We start from the raw sequence: 18,674 nt of genomic DNA on the forward strand, positions 1-18,674 counted from the left end.
TGTTGAGGCAGGTGTGTGCTCTGTGTTGAGGCAGGTGTGTGCTCTGTGTTGAGGCAGGTGTGTGTTCTGTGTTGAGGGAGGTGTGTGTTCTGTGTTGAGGCAGGTGTGTGTTCTGTGTTGAGGCAGGTGTGTTCTGTGTTCAGGCAGGTGTGTGTTCTGTGTTGAGGCAGGTGTGTGCTCTGTGTTGAGGCAGGTGTGTGATGACGGGCGCTCTGTGTTCCTGGTGACTGAGCTGATGAAAGGCGGCGAGCTGCTGGATAAGATCCTCCGACAGAAGTTCTTCTCCGAGAGAGAGGCCAGCGCCGTCCTGCACACCGTCACCAAGACGCTGGAATACCTGCATGCTCAGGGGGTACGAATCTCTAGTCTCCTACAAGCACACTGGAATCTCTCTAGTCTCCTACAAGCACACTGGAATCTCTCTAGTCTCCTACAAGCACACTGGAATCTGCCGTTTTAAGAATAAGAGTAAGAATGTTCGTACTAAAGGGCTTTTCTTTATGAGAACAATTAATTCTACATGTTCGCCCCGAACACAGGATTTGTAAACTTGGACAAAAGTACAAGTAAAAGTAACACTGGAGCTGGATAATGCACATGGGCATAACCCATAGTTAAACGTTTAGAAACCGCTGTTCATTTTCACCACAGGCTTCCTATCTTTAGATCTTAGGAAGTTGCTAGTAACGGACGACAACATGAGGACATCACTTGAGACTCTATCTCTGGCTGATAGATTACTGTACCGTGTCTTCTACATATGAAGAACCAACTTGCAGTTGAGCAAAAAAAGAATGCCAAAAATGGTGGACTTTTAGATTGCTAGCCTTTAGATTGCTAGCCTTTAGATCGCTAGCCTTTTTAGCACAAGCCAATGGAAAAAAATTAGCATCGCGGCTAGCGGCAACACAATGCGCTTTACAGAGAACAAGGGAGGTGGGCATACGACCCACCCCTACATATTCCAGAGGGAAGCAAAAAACCAGTATCACCCAGGGGCCAGATAAGTGAGCTGGAACAAGGCGATCGAGCAAGCTCCTGGAAAATGTTTGTTTATTGGAACATTTACACAGAGCAGTAAACATGGTCTAAATACTTGATAAGAGAGTCCTGACTAACATCCCCCCTGACAACCCCCTGGGGGAAACACACACACACACACACACACACAAACTGCACTCACTTCCCTCTCACAGTCATTGGTTTAATAGAGGGTGATATGTTGGCCAGAGTAGCACTTTTACAGCCTGTCTTCTTGCTTTGCCTCTGGATTTATTGGCCGGGGACAGGACAGTCACTACAAGGCCGGTCCCCTGCCCAGAACCCCAGACAGGGAAAAAGAAAGCCCCCGTTCATGGTTGAGGGGGGTAACTAAGGGGGGGCACGCGCCGGGGGTGACTGGGGAGGAGAAGGGAGATGGTGATCCGGTCATCAGGGAGCAAACCTTCCCAGATCTGTCCTCACCTCCACCACCTCCAAGGAGAGCATGGAAACGGGATTTCAGGAAAATGTTGAGATTTTCTGTCTGAAGCCCTACATAGAAGCCCTACATAGAAGCCCTACATAGAAGCCCTACATAGAAGCCCTACATAGAAGCACTACATAGAAGCCCTACATAGAAGCCCTACATAGAAGCCCTACATAGAAGCCCTACATAGAAGCACTACATAGAAGCACTACATAGAAGCACTATTCTGAATAATTCTCTCAACGTCTTGTTGAATGTGTTCTGAGTGATGCCTGAGTGATCCCCTCAACGTCTTGTTGAATGTGTGTTCTGAGTGATCCCCTCAACGTCTTGTTGAATATGTTCTGAGTGATCCCCTCAACGTCTTGTTGAATATGTTCTGAGTGATCCCCTCAACGTCTTGTTGAATGCATGTTCTGAGTGATCCCTTGTTCCCAGGTGGTCCATCGGGACCTGAAGCCCAGTAACATCTTGTACGTGGATGAGTCTGGCAACCCAGAGTCCATCCGCATCTGTGACTTCGGCTTCGCCAAGCAGCTGAGAGCTGAGAACGGGCTGCTGATGACCCCCTGCTATACGGCCAACTTCGTGGCCCCGGAGGTGAGGCCCTCCATACAGGAGCATCGCACACAATTACTATATTGTGGAAAGTTCATTATTTTCCATAATTTAATTCAAAAAGTGAAACTTTCATATATTATAGATTCATTACACATGTAGTGAAATGTTTCAAGGCTGATTGCCTCCATGTTGCTCAAGGTTGATGCACTAACTTGTGCAAAAGGAGCCCTGACCAAGTATTGAGTGTATAAATGAACATACTGAACATACTGTACAACCATAAAGATAAAACAAAAAAGGCTTGAAATGTTTCACTTTTTGAATTAAATTACAGAAAATAATGAACTTTTTCATAATATTCTATTTTTTTCGGATGCACCTGTAGATGCTGTGTGGATCATTTATATAAATAATCTATATTCATCATCATCATCTTCATCCGCTTATCCGGGGTCGGGTCGCGGAGGCAGCAGCTCCAGTAGGCGGCCCCAGACATCCCTTTCCCTAGCAGCATCAACCAGCTCTGCCTGGGGAATCTTTAGCCGCTCACAGGCCAGTGCGGAGATGTAGTCCCGCCACCTAGTCCTTGGTCTACCCCGCGGCCTCCTCCAAGCCGGACACGCCTGGAACATTTCCCTAGGGAGGCGCCCAGGAGGCATCCTCACTAGATGCCCGAACCACCTCAACTGGCTCCTTTCGACGCAAAGGAGCAGCGGCTCTACTCAGAGTCTCTCCCGGATGACTGAACTTCTCACCCGATCTCTCAGGGAGACCCCAGCCACCCTCCGGAGAAAACTCATTTCGGCCGCTTGTATCCGTGATCTCGTTCTTTCGGTCATGACCCATCCTTCATGACCATATGTGAGGGTGGGGACGAAGATAGACCGGTAGATCGAGAGCTTTGTCTTTTGGCTCAGCTCTCTTTTCGTCACAACTGTGCGGTAAAGCGACTGCAGAACCGCACCAGCTGCTCTGATTCTCCGGCCAAACTCCCTCTCCATGGTTCCCTCACTCGTGAACAAGACCCCCAGATACTTGAACTCCTTCACTTGGGGTAAGGACTCATTTCCTACTCGGAGCGGACAGGCCACCGGTTTCCTGCTGGGAACCATGGCCTCAGATTTAGAAGTGCTTATTCTCATCCCAGCCGCTTCACACTCAGTTGCGAGAGTGCTGGAGGTCGCAGGCAGCTGATGCCATCAGGACCACATCATCTGCAAAAAGCAGCGACGTGATCCCCAGCTCACCGAACTGCAAACCCACCTCCCCACGGCTACGCCTCGATATCCTGTCCATGAAAATCACAAACAGGATTGGTGACAAAACGCAGCCCTGGCGGAGGCCAACCCCCACCGGAAAGGAAGACGACTTACTGCCGAGGACCCGGACACAGCTCTCACTCTGGGTGTACAGGGATTGGATGGCCCTAAGTAGGGACCCCCTCACCCCATACTCCCGCATAACCCTCCACAAGACCTCTCGAGGGACCCGGTCGTAAGCCTTCTCCAAGTCCACAAAACGCATGTAGACAGGCTGGGCAAACTCCCAAGCCCCCTCCAAGATCCTTGCGAGAGTGAAGAGCTGGTCGGTAGTTCCACGACCAGGACGAAATCCGCATTGTTCCTCTTCGATCTGAGGTTCGACTATCGGCCGGACCCTCCTTTCCAGCACCTTGGAGTAAACTTTCCCTGGGAGGCTGAGTAATGTGATGCCTTTATAATTCGCACACACCCTCTGGTCCCCTTTTTTGAATATTGGGACCACCACCCCAGTCTGCCACTCCTTCGGCACTGACCCAGACTTCCACGCAATGTTACAGAGGCGTGTCAACCAAGACAGCCCCTCTACACCCAGCGCCTTCAGCATTTCTGGACGGATCTCATCAGTCCCTGGGGCTCTGCCACTGTGGAGTTGTTTGACTACCTCAGTGACCTCCTCCAAGGAAATTGACGACCCCCCATCATCTTCCGGCTCTGCCTCGATCGTAGAGGGTGGATTAGTCGGGTTCAGGAGTTCCTCAAAGTGCTCCTTCCAACGCTCAACAACCTCCTCAGTTGAGGTCAGCAGTGTCCCCTCCTTGCTGTATACAGCTTGGATGGTCCCCCGCTTTCCCTTCCTGAGGTGTCTGATGGTTTTCCAGAAACACTTTGGTGCCGACCGAAAGTCCTTCTCCATGGTTTCTCCGAACTCCTCCCACACCCGCTGCTTTGCCTTGGTCACGGCCGAAGCCGCAGCCCTCCGGGCCAGTCGATACCCTGCAACTGTTTCTGGGGTCTCCCGGGCTAACATATCCCGGAAGGCCTCCTCCTTCAGTCGGACGGCTTCCCTGACCACCGCTGTCCACCACGGTGTCCGAGGGTTACCGCCCCTTGAGGTACCTATGGCCCTCAGGCCACAGCTCCCAGCCACAGCTTCAGCAATGGAGGCTTTGAACACCGACCACTCATGCTCGATGTCCCCAACCTCCACAGGGATGCCTGAGAAGCTCCGCCGGAGGTGGCAATTGAAATCTCTCCGGACAGGCTCTTCCTCCAGACGTTCCCAGTTCACCCTCACTACACGCTTGGGTTTTCCAGGTCTGTCCAGAAGCTTCCCCCGCCATCGAAACCAGCTCACCACCAGATGGTGATCAGTGGACAGTTCTGCCCCTCTCTTTACCCGAGTGTCCAAAACGCATGGCCTCAGATCAGATGATACGATAACGAAATCGATCATCGACCTTCGGCCTAAGGTGTTCTGATGCCAGGTGTACTTGTGGGCATCCTTGTGTTCGAACATGGTGTTTGTTATGGACAAACCGTGACTAGCACAGAAGTCCAACAACAAAACACCACTCGGGTTCAGATCGTGGTGGCCATGCCTCCCAATCACGCCCCTCCAAGTTTCTCCATCATTGCCTACGTGTGCATTGAAGTCCCCCAGTAGGACAGTGGAGTCCCCTGCAGGAGCCCCCAAAAGGACTCCACTCAGGGTCTGCAGGAAGGCCGAGTACTCTGAACTGCTGTTCGGTGCATAAGCACAGTCAGAGCCCCCCCCCCCACAGTCCACTGGGGTGAACTCCAGCACAGAGGTGCTCAGCTGGGGGCTAGCTAGTATAGCCACACCTGCCTTACGCCTCATACCGTGAGCATATCCGGAGAAGAACAGGGTCCAACCCCTATCCAGGAGTTTGGTTCCGGCGCCGGTGCTGTGCGTGGAGGTTAGCCCCACCAGGTGTAATTGGTATCGCTCCACCTCCCTCACAAGCTCCGGCTCCTTCCCCCCCAGCGAGGTCACGTTCCATGTCCCCAGAGCCAGCCTTTGCCGCCCGGGTCCGGTCCGTCGGTGCCCCCCGCCTTCACCGCCATCTAGTTGGCAGCGCACCCGACCCCGACAATTCCTCCCGCGGGTGGTGTGTCCACGGGACGATGGAGGAGGAGTTGGTGCTTCCACGTTGCTTATTCGGGCTGGGCCAGGCCGGGCTCCGTGGTAAGCCCGGCCACCAGGCGCTTGCAGGCGGGCCCTCCCTCTGGGCCTGGCTCCAGACGAGGGCCCCGGGCTTCCTCCGGGCCGGGTCTCTCTTCCTTTTGGTTGTTTTGTCATCAAGGGGATTGTACCTGTAACCCCAGGTAGGGGGGCTAGGGGGTACTACCACTTGCCCAAGGTGGACCCCCAGACTAGTGGAGGGAAGGAGGCGTCTTACTTCTCCATTCTAGATTTGCAACTAGCCACTGCCCTATATAATCTATATTGCACCCTCAAAATCAAATGTTGCTTCTGCTGTCATTGAATTTGTTGTCAGCTGTCAGATAATGAATGATTCAGCGTTGAATCCTTCATGATGTTGATCAGGTGCTGAAGAAGCAGGGTTATGATGAATCCTTCATGATGTTTATCAGGGTTATGATAATTCCTTCATGATGTTTATCAGGGTTATGATGAATCCTTCATGTTGATCAGGGTTATGATGAATCCTTCATGATGTTTATCAGGGTTATAATGAATCCTTCATGTTTATCAGGTGCTGAAGAAGCAGGGTTATGATGTGTATGTTATGTATATGTGTATGTTATGATGTTTATCAGGTGCTGAAGAAGCAGGGTTATGATGTGTATGTTATGTATGTTATGATGTTTATCAGGTGCTGAAGAAGCAGGGTTATGATGTGTATGTTATGATGTTGATCAGGTGCTGAAGAAGCAGGGTTATGATGTGTATGTTATGATGTTGATCAGGTGCTGAAGAAGCAGGGTTATGATGTGTATGTTATGATGTTTATCAGGTGCTGAAGAAGCAGGGTTATGATGTGTATGTTATGATGTTTATCAGGTTCTGAAGAAGCAGGGTTATGATGTGTATGTTTGTATATGTGTATGTTATGTATATGTGTATGTTATGATGTTGATCAGGTGCTGAAGAAGCAGGGTTATGATGTGTATGTTTGTATATGTGTATGTTATGTATATGTGTATGTTATGATGTTGATCAGGTGCTGAAGAAGCAGGGTTATGATGTGTATGTTATGATGTTTATCAGGTGCTGAAGAAGCAGGGTTATGATGCGGCCTGTGATATCTGGAGTCTGGGGGTCCTGCTGTACACCATGATCACCGGGTACGCCAGCCTCACACAGCCTCACACAGCCTCACACAGCCTCACACAGCCTCACACAGCCTCTGACCGCCTCACACAGCCTCACACAGCCTCACACAACCCTCAGACCACCTCACACAGCCTCACACAGCCTCAGACCACCTCACACAGCCTCACACAGCCTCACACAGCCTCACACAGCCTCAGACCACCTCACACAGCCTCACACAGCCTCACACAGCCTCACACAACCTCACACAGCCTCACACAACCCTCTCAGACCACCTCACACAGCCTCACACAGCCTCACACAGCCTCACACAGCCTCACACAGCCTCAGACCACCTCACACAGCCTCACACAGCCTCATACAGCCTCACACAGCCTCACACAGCCTCACACAGCCTCACACAGCCTCATACAGCCTCACACAGCCTCACACAGCCTCACACAGCCTCAGACCGCCTCACACAGCCTCACACAGCCTCACACAGCCTCACACAGCCTCACACAGCCTCACACAGCCTCACACAGCCTCACACAGCCTCATACAGCCTCACACAGCCTCACACAGCCTCACACAGCCTCAGACCGCCTCAGACAGCCTCACACAGCCTCACACAGCCTCACAGCCTCACACAGCCTCACACAGCCTCACACAGCCTCACAGCCTCATACAGCCTCACACAGCCTCACAGCCTCACACAGCCTCACACAACCCTCAGACCACCTCACACAGCCTCACACAGCCTCACACAGCCTCAGACCGCCTCACACAGCCTCACACAGCCTCAGACCGCCTCACACAGCCTCAGACCGCCTCAGACCGCCTCGCACAGCCTCGCACAGCCTCACACAGCCTCAGACCACCTCACACAGCCTCACACAGCCTCACACTGACACACAGCCTCACACAGCCTCAGACAGCCTCACACAGCCTCACACAGCCTCACACAACCATGGATCCAGGAAATGCCTCAGAGACAACAGTGATTGGTCACACATTCATTTTGACAACGAATTGACAGTTGACCAACTGGATACCTAGTTATTCAGGATACCTAGTTATTCAGGATACCTAGTTATTCAGGGGTGCGTTATTGTACATGAAGCCCATTTCTTGTACACTTGACAAATTATTCTAAAAGATTCTTGAATATCCGTCTCCAGGTTCACCCCCTTTGCCAACGGCCCGGACGACACTCCAGAGGAGATCCTGGTCCGGATCGGCAGTGGGAAGTTCTCTCTGACCGGAGGCTACTGGAACTCAGTCTCAGACGATGCCAAGGTGGGTCCCAGACATGGCGCTCTGCCTCACCTTAAACAAGGTGGGTCCCAGACATGGCGCTCTGCCACGCCTTAAACAAGGTGGGTCCCAGACATGGCCACACCTTAAACAAGGTGGGTTTCAGACATGGCCACACCTTAAACAAGGTGGGTTTCAGACATGGCCACGCCTTAAACAAGGTGGGTCCCAGACATGGCCACACCTTAAACAAGGTGGGTTTCAGACATGGTCACACCTTAAACAAGGTAGGTCCCAGACATGGCGCTCTGCCACACCTTAAACAAGGTAGGTCCCAGACATGGCCACACCTTAAACAAGGTAGGTCCCAGACATGGCGCTCTGCCACACCTTAAACAAGGTGGGTCCCAGACATGGCCACACCTTAAACAAGGTAGGTCCCAGACATGGCGCTCTGCCACGCCTTAAACAAGGTAGGTCCCAGACATGGCCACACCTTAAACAAGGTAGGTCCCAGACATGGCCACACCTTAAACAAGGTAGGTCCCAGACATGGCCACACCTTAAACAAGGTAGGTCCCAGACATGGCCACACCTTAAACAAGGTAGGTCCCAGACATGGCCACACCTTAAACAAGGTGGGTCCCAGACATGGCACTCATCATGTTTCCCATGGGAAGCTTATATGTTCCATAGTTGTAAACCACTCTGTTGTCCTTTAACTGTAGTAGAAGTAGAATGACTTTATTTTGTCACCAAGCACGTGGTGTTGTGGATACAAGAAGTATGCATGTTGACCCCTGACCTTTGACGTTGCTGCCATCAGGACCTGGTGTCAAAGATGCTGCATGTGGACCCCCACCAGAGGCTAACCGCGGCGCAGGTGCTCAGGCACCCATGGATCGTTAACAAGGACGAGCTGCCCAAGTACCAGCTCCAAAGACAGGAGGCTCCACATCTGGTCAAGGTATTATTACATGTCTATCCAAGCCCTGTCACCTGTCACCTGTCTATCCAGCCCTGTCACCTGTCTATCCAGCCCTGTCACCTGTCACCTGTCTATCCAGCCCTGTCACCTGTCTATCCAGCCCTGTCACCTGTCTATCCAGCCCTGTCACCTGTCTATCCAGTCAATTCCAGCCACACCATCAGATGGCCCTAAAATCCACTACCACACCATCAGATGGCCCTAAAATCCACTACCACACCATCAGATGGCCCTAAAAGCCACTACCACACCATCAGATGGCCCTTAAAGCCACTACCACACCATCAGATGGCCCTAAAATCCACAACCACATGGGCTGCATCTGCCATTGCCAACATTAGAGAGAAGCGGCCCACGGCTCGGACGCATGCTTCTGTGACTGAATGACTGTTCCCCCATCTGCTGTCTCAGGGCGCCATGGCGGCCACGTACTCGGCCCTGAACATGAACGTGACCCCGGCGCTGGAGCCCGTGGGCCGCTCCACGCTAGCGCAGCGAAGAGGGGTGAAGAAGCTGACCTCCACCGCCCTCTGATCCACCTCCACCCCGACGGAACGGGCTCACCTGGGGATTCCACCATTGTATTACGAGTTTGTTTCAACTGCTGTAGGATCAGTAGAACTAGCTCACCTGGGGATTCCACCATTGTATTACGAGTTTGTTTCAACTGCTGTAGGATCAGTAGAACTAGCTCACCTGGGGATTCCACCATTGTATTACGAGTATGTTTCAACTGCTGTAGGATCAGTACAACAATGTGTAAAACCAAAAACAACTGTAACACGATTGCTGAGAGAACTTATAGAGTATTTGCTTTGTACAATCATCACTGCCTCCGATTCACACGCTGCATGACGGGAAATTGCTGAGCTGAATGAAAATGTGAGATATTTACTTAAACACTGTATCAGCAAACACACAGGTTTCCTACTGGTCTGTGTTTAAACAGATAGACAAGCACTGGGAGATGACCTGTCTCCTGATTATATGGAGCACAATATGCTTGAAACCTGGATGACCAACTCCAGCCCATACACCTGCTGTACCAGTCTACACTCCTTGGTTCTATACCGTTAGAACATCCAGGGCCAAGTCCATCATGGGGGGGGGGGAATCTGAGGTTCTATACCAGCAGAACATCCAGGGCCAAGTCCTTCATGGGGGGGGGGGGGATCTGCGGTTCTATACCGTTAGAACATCCAGGGCCAAGTCCATCATGGGGGGGGGGAGAATCTGAGGTTCTATACCGGTAGAACATCCAGGGCCAAGTCCTTCATGGGGGGGGGGGGGGGGGATCTGCGGTTCTATACCGGTAGAACATCCAGGGCCAAGTCCCTCATGGGGGGGAGAATCTGAGGTTCTATACCAGCAGAACATCCAGGGCCAAGTCCATCATGGGGGGGAGAATCTGAGGTTCTATACCAGCAGAACATCCAGGGCCAAGTCCATCATGGGGGGGAGAATCTGAGGTTCTATACCAGCAGAACATCCAGGGCCAAGTCCATCATGGGGGGGAGAATCTGAGGTTCTATACCAGTAGAACATCCAGGGCCAAGTCCATCATGGGGTGGGGGGGGGATCTGCGGTTCTATACCGGTAGAACATCCAGGGCCAAGTCCATCATGGGGGCGAGAATCTGAGTCCCTCCTCGCTCCCAGATGCAGCTCTCTTCTCTCTGGTGTTGGTGTAGGAGCAGAGGTTCTTACTGGTGTAGGAGCAGAGGTTCTCTCTGGTGTTGGTGTAGGAGCAGAGGTTCTCTGGTGTAGGAGCAGAGGTTCTCTCTGGTGTAGGAGCAGAGGTTCTCTGGTGCTGGTGTAAGAGCAGAGGTTCTCTCTGGTGTAGGAGCAGAGGTTCTCTCTGGTGTAGGAGCAGAGGTTCTCTCTGGTGTTGGTGTAGGAGCAGAGGTTCTCTCTGGTGTAGGAGCAGAGGTTCTCTGGTGTAGGAGCAGAGGTTCTTTCAAGTGTTTGTGTAGGAGCAGAGGTTCTTTCAAGTGTTTGTGTAGGAGCAGAGGTTCTTTCATGTGTTTGTGTAGGAGCAAAGTTTGTCTGATTTCTGATATTTGTCCAATAAAGGGAATTATGTGAATGAGGGATATACTTTATATAGCAGTTATGATTACTTTACAAACATTTTACGAGACAATTCAGAATGTATTTTTGTATGATGTAGATTAACTAGATTTTTCTATTTGGTGAGCATGATGTGGCCAATTGTATGTTTAGGGCAGTTTTACTCTGACTATATAGGGATGACTAATATGAATGGTGGAGGGCTATCCAAGAAGCTGATTACAGGCCAGAACACATGCCGGGCTTACCTCTGCTTTGGCCTCTGTCTAAAGAGCATAACGTGTATCTTAATCATTATTGTCATGTGAGTGACTGCAGCTTCTTTTATTGGGGGGAAAAAACAAACACGTCATGAATAAATACATATCCAGCTAAATATGAGGGCATTGTGTTTTTGTCCTGGGAGCTGAGTGTCTGAAAAACTGAGGATTAGTACATCTAGCCTTCCTATAAGGATGGATACTCAACTGACCATGTACCATAGAGCTTTTTTGTCACAAGTAATCTCCACTTGAGGAATTGAATTGAAACCTTTATTGCCCCAGAGGGGAATTCACTGGTCCAGCTATAGATATTTCCCATGGATGATATTTCCATTGCATTATTTCACCTTCCGCGCAGGCGCAGACGCAGTTCGAGGAAGTGGCGCATAAGCTAGGCGAGCTCTTCTTCTGTACTAGCATCAGCTTTACTAGCATTTCACAACACAAGCTTTTCAACTCGATACGGAGCACATAGGACTGAGTTGACAAAGCCTGCTGGTTTAGTAATATGCCCAAGAATAAAGGTAAGCAATACACGTGGCGAATGTTAAGCTGTGAGTGTTGGAGTTAGCCTGGTTGCTAGCTAGCAGCTAACCCGGCCCATGCTACGGTAGCCGGCTAGTTAGCCTAGCTCAGCCTCAAACACTGTTTCGCCTTTTTCTGGTTAGGAGTTCGCTACGTGATTAGTCAGCCATGTTAATAAACGTTATACTAGAAACTCGTAATGCTGTGGAGGTGAATCCAGGTTAATCAGCCGGCTGAACTATTCTCTCTATGTAACATTAGCTAGCTAGTAGCTAGTCCTGCTCTATAAAGTCAGCCAGCTGTGATCATTGTAGACTAATGAACCAGCCTGGGAGGGCTCTGGTCAGGGAGACTAATGAACCAGCCTGGGAGGGCTCTGGTCAGGGCTCAGGCCTGGGAGGGCTCTGGTCAGGGATCAGGCCTGGGAGGGCTCTGGTCAGGGATCAGGCCTGGGAGGGCTCTGGTCAGGGAGACTAATGAACCAGCCTGGGAGGGCTCTGGTCAGGGATCAGGCCTGGGAGGGCTCTGGTCAGGGAGACTAATGAACCAGCCTGGGAGGGCTCTGGTCAGGGAGACTAATGAACCAGCCTGGGAGGGCTCTGGTCAGGGATCAGACCAAGCAAACAATCACTCAGCGGTATAAGAAAACAGATACGCCTTTATTTCATTTGGCAAGCCTAACATTCATTCATTCATTGGAGGGAATAACAGGCGAGTCACTCACAACCACACCTAACAGGGGTGTGTCTCAGCCTCCTTCACACCCTCGGATGATGGGCACAGCGCCCCGGAGTCCACACAGCACACGTGAAGGGCCTGGAGTCCACACAGCACACGTGAAGGGCCTGGAGTCCACACAGCACACGTGAAGGGCCCGGGATACACACAGCACACGTGAAGGGCCCATGCTTGCGATCACACAGCTCCCCTGAACTCCACATTAAAGAGCTTCTGATTAACCCTAACCCTTTGATTGCGCAACCCTCCCACGAGTCTCTCCTCCCACCACAGGTTTGCCACAGTATCACAGTATTACAGTATCACAGTATTACAGTATCACAGTATCACAGTGTTAGTGTTACAGTATCACAGTATCACAGTATCACAGTATCACAGTATTACAGTATCACAGTATCACGGTATCACAGTATTACAGTATCACAGTATCACAGTATCACAGTATCACAGTATCACAGTATTACAGTATCCTAGTATCACAGTATCACAGTATCACAGTATTACAGTATCACAGTATCACAGTATCACAGTATTCCAGTATCACAGTATCACAGTATTACAGTATCACAGTATCACAGTATTACAGTATCACAGTATTACAGTATCACAGTATCACAGTATCACAGTATTACAGTATCACAGTATTACAGTATCCTAGTATCACAGTATCACAGTATCACAGTATTACAGTATCACAGTATCACAGTATCACAGTATTCCAGTATCACAGTATCACAGTATTACAGTATCACAGTATCACAGTATCACAGTATCACAGTATTACAGTATCACAGTATCACAGTATCACAGTATTACAGTATCACAGTATTCCAGGCCTTTAGCTACTCCGCCTGGTGCTTGGGCCCCTGCATGCTGCTGCTCGTCCCTCTCTCTCAGTCATGCCTCACACTGCCCTCGCACGCTCAATCCCTTCATATTTATGGATTAATATGCTGGCTGGAGACCAGTTCAACCCTCTCTCTCTCTGCCTCTCTCTGCCTCTCTCTCTCTCTCTCCCTCTCTCTCCCCTCTCTCTCTCTCCCCCCCTCTCTCTCTCTCCCTCTCTCTCCCTCTCTCTCTCCCTCTGTCTCCCCTCTCTCTCTCGCTCTCTCTCTCTCTCTCTCTCTCTCTCCCCCCCCCCTCTCTCTCTCTCTCTCTCTCTCTCTCTCTCTCCCCCCCTCTCTCTCTCCCTCTCTCCCTCTCTCTTTCTCCCTCTCTCTCACTTTCTCCCTCTCTCTTTCTCTCTCTCACTATCTGCTCATCTCTTTTCAGGTAAGGGAGGAAAGAATCGTCGTCGTGGAAAGAATGAGAACGAGTCAGAGAAGAGAGAGCTGGTGTTTAAAGAGGACGGTCAGGGTGAGTGGTACCCATAGTTCATCATGTTCTCTGAGCACCTTGCTGGACTCTTGAGTCCCTGACTTCATTGAACAATTCAGGGCTGAGTTTCCCAGAGGCATCGTAGCGCTACGATCCCTCTGGGAAACTCAGCCCAGACCACCTCATTCTGTGCCTTCCTGCATGTCAATAACATTACAACCTGACAAAACATTTGCACTTGCTCAGATCGTGTAATATTCAGTATTAATGTTGAGCGTCGGATCCCCAACCAGTGCTCAGTGGGCTCCTTAACTCTGTTACTAAGATCTGTTGTAGAATACGCACATGTGATTAGATGTGTTCTGTCCTGTTGTAGAATACGCACATGTGATTAGATGTGTTCTGTCCTGTTGTAGAATATGCACATGTGATTAGATGTGTTCTGTCCTGTTGTAGAATACGCACAGGTGATTAAGATGTTGGGCAACGGACGCCTGGAAGCGATGTGCTTTGATGGAGTGAAGCGGCTCTGTCACATCAGAGGAAAGCTACGGAAAAAGGTAATTGAGTTCCTGTCGCTGGTGTTCTTAGTCAGAACAAACCAGAACAAACCAGAACACACCAGAACACACAAGAACAAACCAGAACACACCAGAACACACCAGAACGAACCAGAACACACCAGAACAAACCAGAACAAACCCTCACATGTCCAATGGCTGGTGGAGGTAAACCAAAGGGGTCTTAAGGTCTTTCACACGACCGCTCTGATGGGGGTCCAGGGACCACGCCCTCTGACCCTAACCCTAGCTGTGACCCCTTTGACTCTGGGTGAATATGCTAACCGTTCTAAACTGCTCTCCTTAGATATGATGATGATGCTTTGTTGAAGTTCATAATTTGTTTGACATTTGTTTTTTCATGTGTACTTGTGTACTCAGGTATGAGGTAGTGTGTACTCGGGTATGAGGTAGTGTGTACTCGGGTATGAGGTAGTGTGTACTCGGGTATGAGGTAGTGTGTACTCAGGTATGAGGTAGTGTGTACTCAGGTATGAGGTAGTGTGTACTCAGGTATGAGGTAGTGTGTACTCAGGTATCAGGTAGTGTGTACTCAGGTATGAGGTAGTGTGTACTCAGGTATGAGGTAGTGTGTACTCAGGTATGAGGTAGTGTGTACTCGGGTATGAGGTAGTGTGTACTCAGGTATGAGGTAGTGTGTACTCAGGTATCAGGTAGTGTGTACTCAGGTATGAGGTAGTGTGTACTCGGGTATGAGGTAGTGTGTACTCAGGTATGAGGTAGTGTGTACTCAGGTATGAGGTAGTGTGTACTCAGGTATGAGGTAGTGTGTACTCAGGTATCAGGTAGTGTGTACTCAGGTATGAGGTAGTGTGTACTCAGGTATGAGGTAGTGTGTACTCAGGTATGAGGTAGTGTGTACTCAGGTATGAGGTAGTGTGTACTCGGGTATGAGGTAGTGTGTACTCAGGTATCAGGTAGTGTGTACTCAGGTATGAGGTAGTGTGTACTCAGGTATCAGGTAGTGTGTACTCAGGTATGAGGTAGTGTGTACTCAGGTATGAGGTAGTGTGTACTCGGGTATGAGGTAGTGTGTACTCGGGTATGAGGTAGTGTGTACTCAGGTATGAGGTAGTGTGTACTCAGATATGAGGTAGTGTGTACTCAGGTATGAGGTAGTGTGTACTCAGGTATGAGGTAGTGTGTACTCAGGTATGAGGTAGTGTGTACTCGGGTATGAGGTAGTGTGTACTCGGGTATGAGGTAGTGTGTACTCAGGTATGAGGTAGTGTGTACTCAGGTATGAGGTAGTGTGTACTCAGGTATGAGGTAGTGTGTACTCAGGTATGAGGTAGTGTGTACTCAGGTATGAGGTAGTGTGTACTCAGGTATGAGGTAGTGTGTACTCAGGTATGAGGTAGTGTGTACTCAGGTATGAGGTAGTGTGTACTCGGGTATGAGGTAGTGTGTACTCAGGTATGAGGTAGTGTGTACTCAGGTATGAGGTAGTGTGTACTCAGGTATGAGGTAGTGTGTACTCAGGTATGTCAGGTGCTCCTCCTGGACTGTTTGATCCTGGAGCTTGTTGTCGTAGTTACAGTTCTCATACTTGAGCTGGAAATGAAAACTGTTCTCTCTCTGTCTCTCTCTCTCTCTGTCTCTCTCTGTCTCTCTCTCTCTCTCTCTGTCTCTCTCTCTGTCTCTCTCTGTCTCTCTCTCTCTCTCTCTCTCTCTCTCTCTCTCTCTCTCTGTCTCTCTCTCTGTCTCTCTCTCTCTCTCTCCCTCTCTCTCTCTCTCCTGCAGGTGTGGATCAACACGTCAGACATCATCCTAGTTGGACTGAGAGATTATCAGGTACTTAAAGCAATCAGCTAATTTTAAGGTGAATAATGGACGATGTAATCTGCACCCCTGGGAGGGAAGGAGACGGCAACACCACATAACCCCCCCCCCCCTCCCCCCCCCCCAAAAAAAGAACAACAACAACATACAAACAAACATGGATTGCACCGGAACAGCTAGTAGTACATTCATTTAAACAGTAATGCCAGATGCTGTATGACTCATCATTAGTTCCTGAAGAGAGGTCCAAGGGTCGCATAATGATTCCCAGTGGTTTGATTGGCTCCTGTAGGACAACAAAGCCGATGTGATCCTGAAGTACAACGCAGACGAGGCCCGGAGCCTGAAGGCCTATGGGGAGCTTCCTGAACACGGTGCGTCTCAACCTTACCCTGACACCCTAACATGATCCTTTATGTTCAGAGACATTACATTACAGTACATTACATTACATCACTCAGCCATGACCATGTACAGTATTCAGACCTTTAATGATGTCACAAGACCATGGCTGAGGACAGCAAGGGTTGAGGGGGGCTGCGCCCGCGTTCATCCCAGTTGAGGGGGGCTACGCCCGCACTCATCCCAGTTGAGGGGGGCTGCTGCGCCCGCGCTCATCCCAGTTGAGGGGGGCTGTGCCCGTACTCATCCCAGTTGAGGGGGGCTGCGCCCGTACTCATCCCAGTTGAGGGGGGCTGCTGCGCCCGCGCTCATCCCAGTTGTTAAACCTGTGTGTTCTGTGTTCGTGTGACTGTAGGTAAAGTCAAAAGGACTATTTTCAAATGCCTGAGTTGTAATTGAAAGAGGAGTTGGGAGGAGGGTGTGGTCAGGAGGCTGGTCACCAGGGGATTTGGGTTGTGTGACCAAATACTTTGTGTTTCACGGATTCACACATTCTTGTTGATATGTGGCTAATCTGTCTTGTCTCTTTATAGCTAAAATCAATGAGACTGACACATTTGGACCCGGTGATGATGACGAGATTCAGTTTGATGACATCGGAGATGACGACGAGGACATTGATGATGTGAGCGTTCTGTTGATGTGTTGTTTACCCTCTGTGTTGATCGAATGTGAACCCTGTCTTGTTTTTGGGTGAGGTAGCCTAAGGTCACAGTGTAAATGTGTGTCTCCCCTTCTCTCTCTCAGATCTGAACCAGGACGGGGGGTCGTGTGGTTAAGCAGAGGAAAGTGGACTCAGGGCTTTGAACCCTGTGAAGAGACGGTCTCTTTCTCTGGAGACTTGAAAGCCTGGGCTCTAAGCCCCCAACACACCCACCTACTTCATCAGTGTATTTTGTCAAAGTTTTGGTGTATTTATATCATATTTCATGTAATGTGGGATCAAATTTTTGGGATCAAAAACAAAACGGACCACTTCATTTTTGGTGGTGAGATTTGTTTAAACACATCAGTGCTTGTTTATTTTTGGTGGTGATATTTGTTTTAACATTGTGTGCCTGCCTGCAATTTGAGCAGATTAAATCCCTTTTGGTTTAGTCTTAATCATTTTTTTCTCAATTTTGGTGATCAATACAATACGTGTTTTTAAGATCGTGGTCATGGTTTGGGTGTGTTGATTTCCCATAGGCTACAGAGCTGCAACTGATATATGTGTTTGTTCTTTACCAATATTGCCGTTTCATGCTGTGTTGAGGCCGGTTCGTATCCCGGTGAACTCAGGCTCTCCCGAGGCCCAGCGAGGCCTACCTTGCTGTAAAATCATCTGATTGACATCCCAGTTAATGTCATCCCAGTTAATGTCATCCCAGTTAATGTCAAATTAAACGCGTCAAAACAGCACTTCTGAATGTCCTATTCAAACCCACTTCTCTGACCCAGACGTGTTCAGATGAACCCGTGATGTTTCCACCCAGACGCAGACGCACGGGGATGAGATGCTCACCTTCTACAGACCTTCAGTTCTGTTTTCAAACCTCCACCCGAGGCCTACAGGGACCTGACAACACCAGGAAACACTACAATACATATTTGGACTGTTTTAAGCACGTTTTACTTATAGCTTTAAAGCAACGTAGCCTACTAACTTGACCATTACATAAGTAACCATCCACTCGGTTCTCAGTGATTCGGATGCTTATCAATGATGTCATGCTGAGCAGGCGCGCGCGGTCCAACATGCGCACTTCTCATCATCATCCAGACCCCGCGCAGCTCAGTCTAAATACTGGGTCTGAAACACTGTCCTCCTAAAACACTCCTGTCTCCTTCTAAACTGCATCTCTGGATACCAGCCCTGAGCTGGCCTTCAAGATGCTCTACATGGAAGAATTGTCCTGCTCAACAACAGTATTCATCAGAGTCGGCTAGGCTAGGCTACTCCTGCTCCTTTGCCAGTGCGCATTCCGGGCTGCGCACCTTTTGCTGAGGCGGTTGAAAGCGGAGGACCTGGTATCCGGCTGGGACTCATCCGGCTGGGATTCATCCTTCTAGCGCTCTGCAGCTGAGGCAGGCTCTGAGGATGCGGTCTCTCCCCGCTTGATCAACGCGTTGTGACATTGCATTCATACATTTGGGGAGCATCCGCAGATGAAGATGGCGGAG

At 49.9% G+C, this 18,674-nt stretch overlaps 2 protein-coding genes across 4 annotated transcripts in view; both read left to right on the plus strand.

Annotated features, from left to right (window-relative positions):
• LOC311318350 (ribosomal protein S6 kinase alpha-3-like) overlaps nucleotides 1-9,924 on the plus strand; it is a 29,573-nt gene extending 19,649 nt beyond the window's left edge. For all 3 annotated transcript variants that reach the window (XM_084449650.1, XM_084449651.1, XM_084449652.1), the window contains exons 17-22: nucleotides 194-352; nucleotides 1,907-2,068; nucleotides 6,545-6,621; nucleotides 7,771-7,888; nucleotides 8,673-8,813; nucleotides 9,246-9,924. In XM_084449650.1, the coding sequence (XP_084305776.1) occupies nucleotides 194-352; nucleotides 1,907-2,068; nucleotides 6,545-6,621; nucleotides 7,771-7,888; nucleotides 8,673-8,813; nucleotides 9,246-9,368 (780 nt within the window). In that variant the 3' untranslated portion in view covers nucleotides 9,369-9,924. The remainder of the gene's footprint in view (nucleotides 1-193; nucleotides 353-1,906; nucleotides 2,069-6,544; nucleotides 6,622-7,770; nucleotides 7,889-8,672; nucleotides 8,814-9,245) is intronic.
• A 1,632-nt stretch (nucleotides 9,925-11,556) lies between these two features.
• On the plus strand, nucleotides 11,557-17,615 carry LOC311318337 (eukaryotic translation initiation factor 1A, X-chromosomal). The gene is made up of 7 exons (XM_084449636.1): nucleotides 11,557-11,690; nucleotides 13,702-13,785; nucleotides 14,203-14,306; nucleotides 16,071-16,121; nucleotides 16,402-16,483; nucleotides 17,045-17,136; nucleotides 17,259-17,615. Exons 1-7 carry the CDS (start codon nucleotides 11,675-11,677, stop codon nucleotides 17,262-17,264), a joined length of 435 nt encoding a protein of 144 aa, XP_084305762.1. The 5' UTR covers nucleotides 11,557-11,674; the 3' UTR covers nucleotides 17,265-17,615.
• Nucleotides 17,616-18,674: the final 1,059 nt, after the last annotated feature.

Source organism: Borostomias antarcticus (genome assembly GCF_949987555.1).
Source record: "Borostomias antarcticus genome assembly, chromosome: 15".
In the NCBI taxonomy this organism is placed as follows: Eukaryota; Metazoa; Chordata; class Actinopteri; order Stomiiformes; family Stomiidae; genus Borostomias; species Borostomias antarcticus.

Coding starts and splice junctions, on each gene's coding strand:
- LOC311318337 (XM_084449636.1), top strand. Junction 14,307..16,070: donor GAGGAAAGCTACGGAAAAAG/GTAATTGAGTTC, acceptor TCTCTCCTGCAG/GTGTGGATCAACACGTCAGA. Junction 16,484..17,044: donor TGGGGAGCTTCCTGAACACG/GTGCGTCTCAAC, acceptor GTCTCTTTATAG/CTAAAATCAATGAGACTGAC.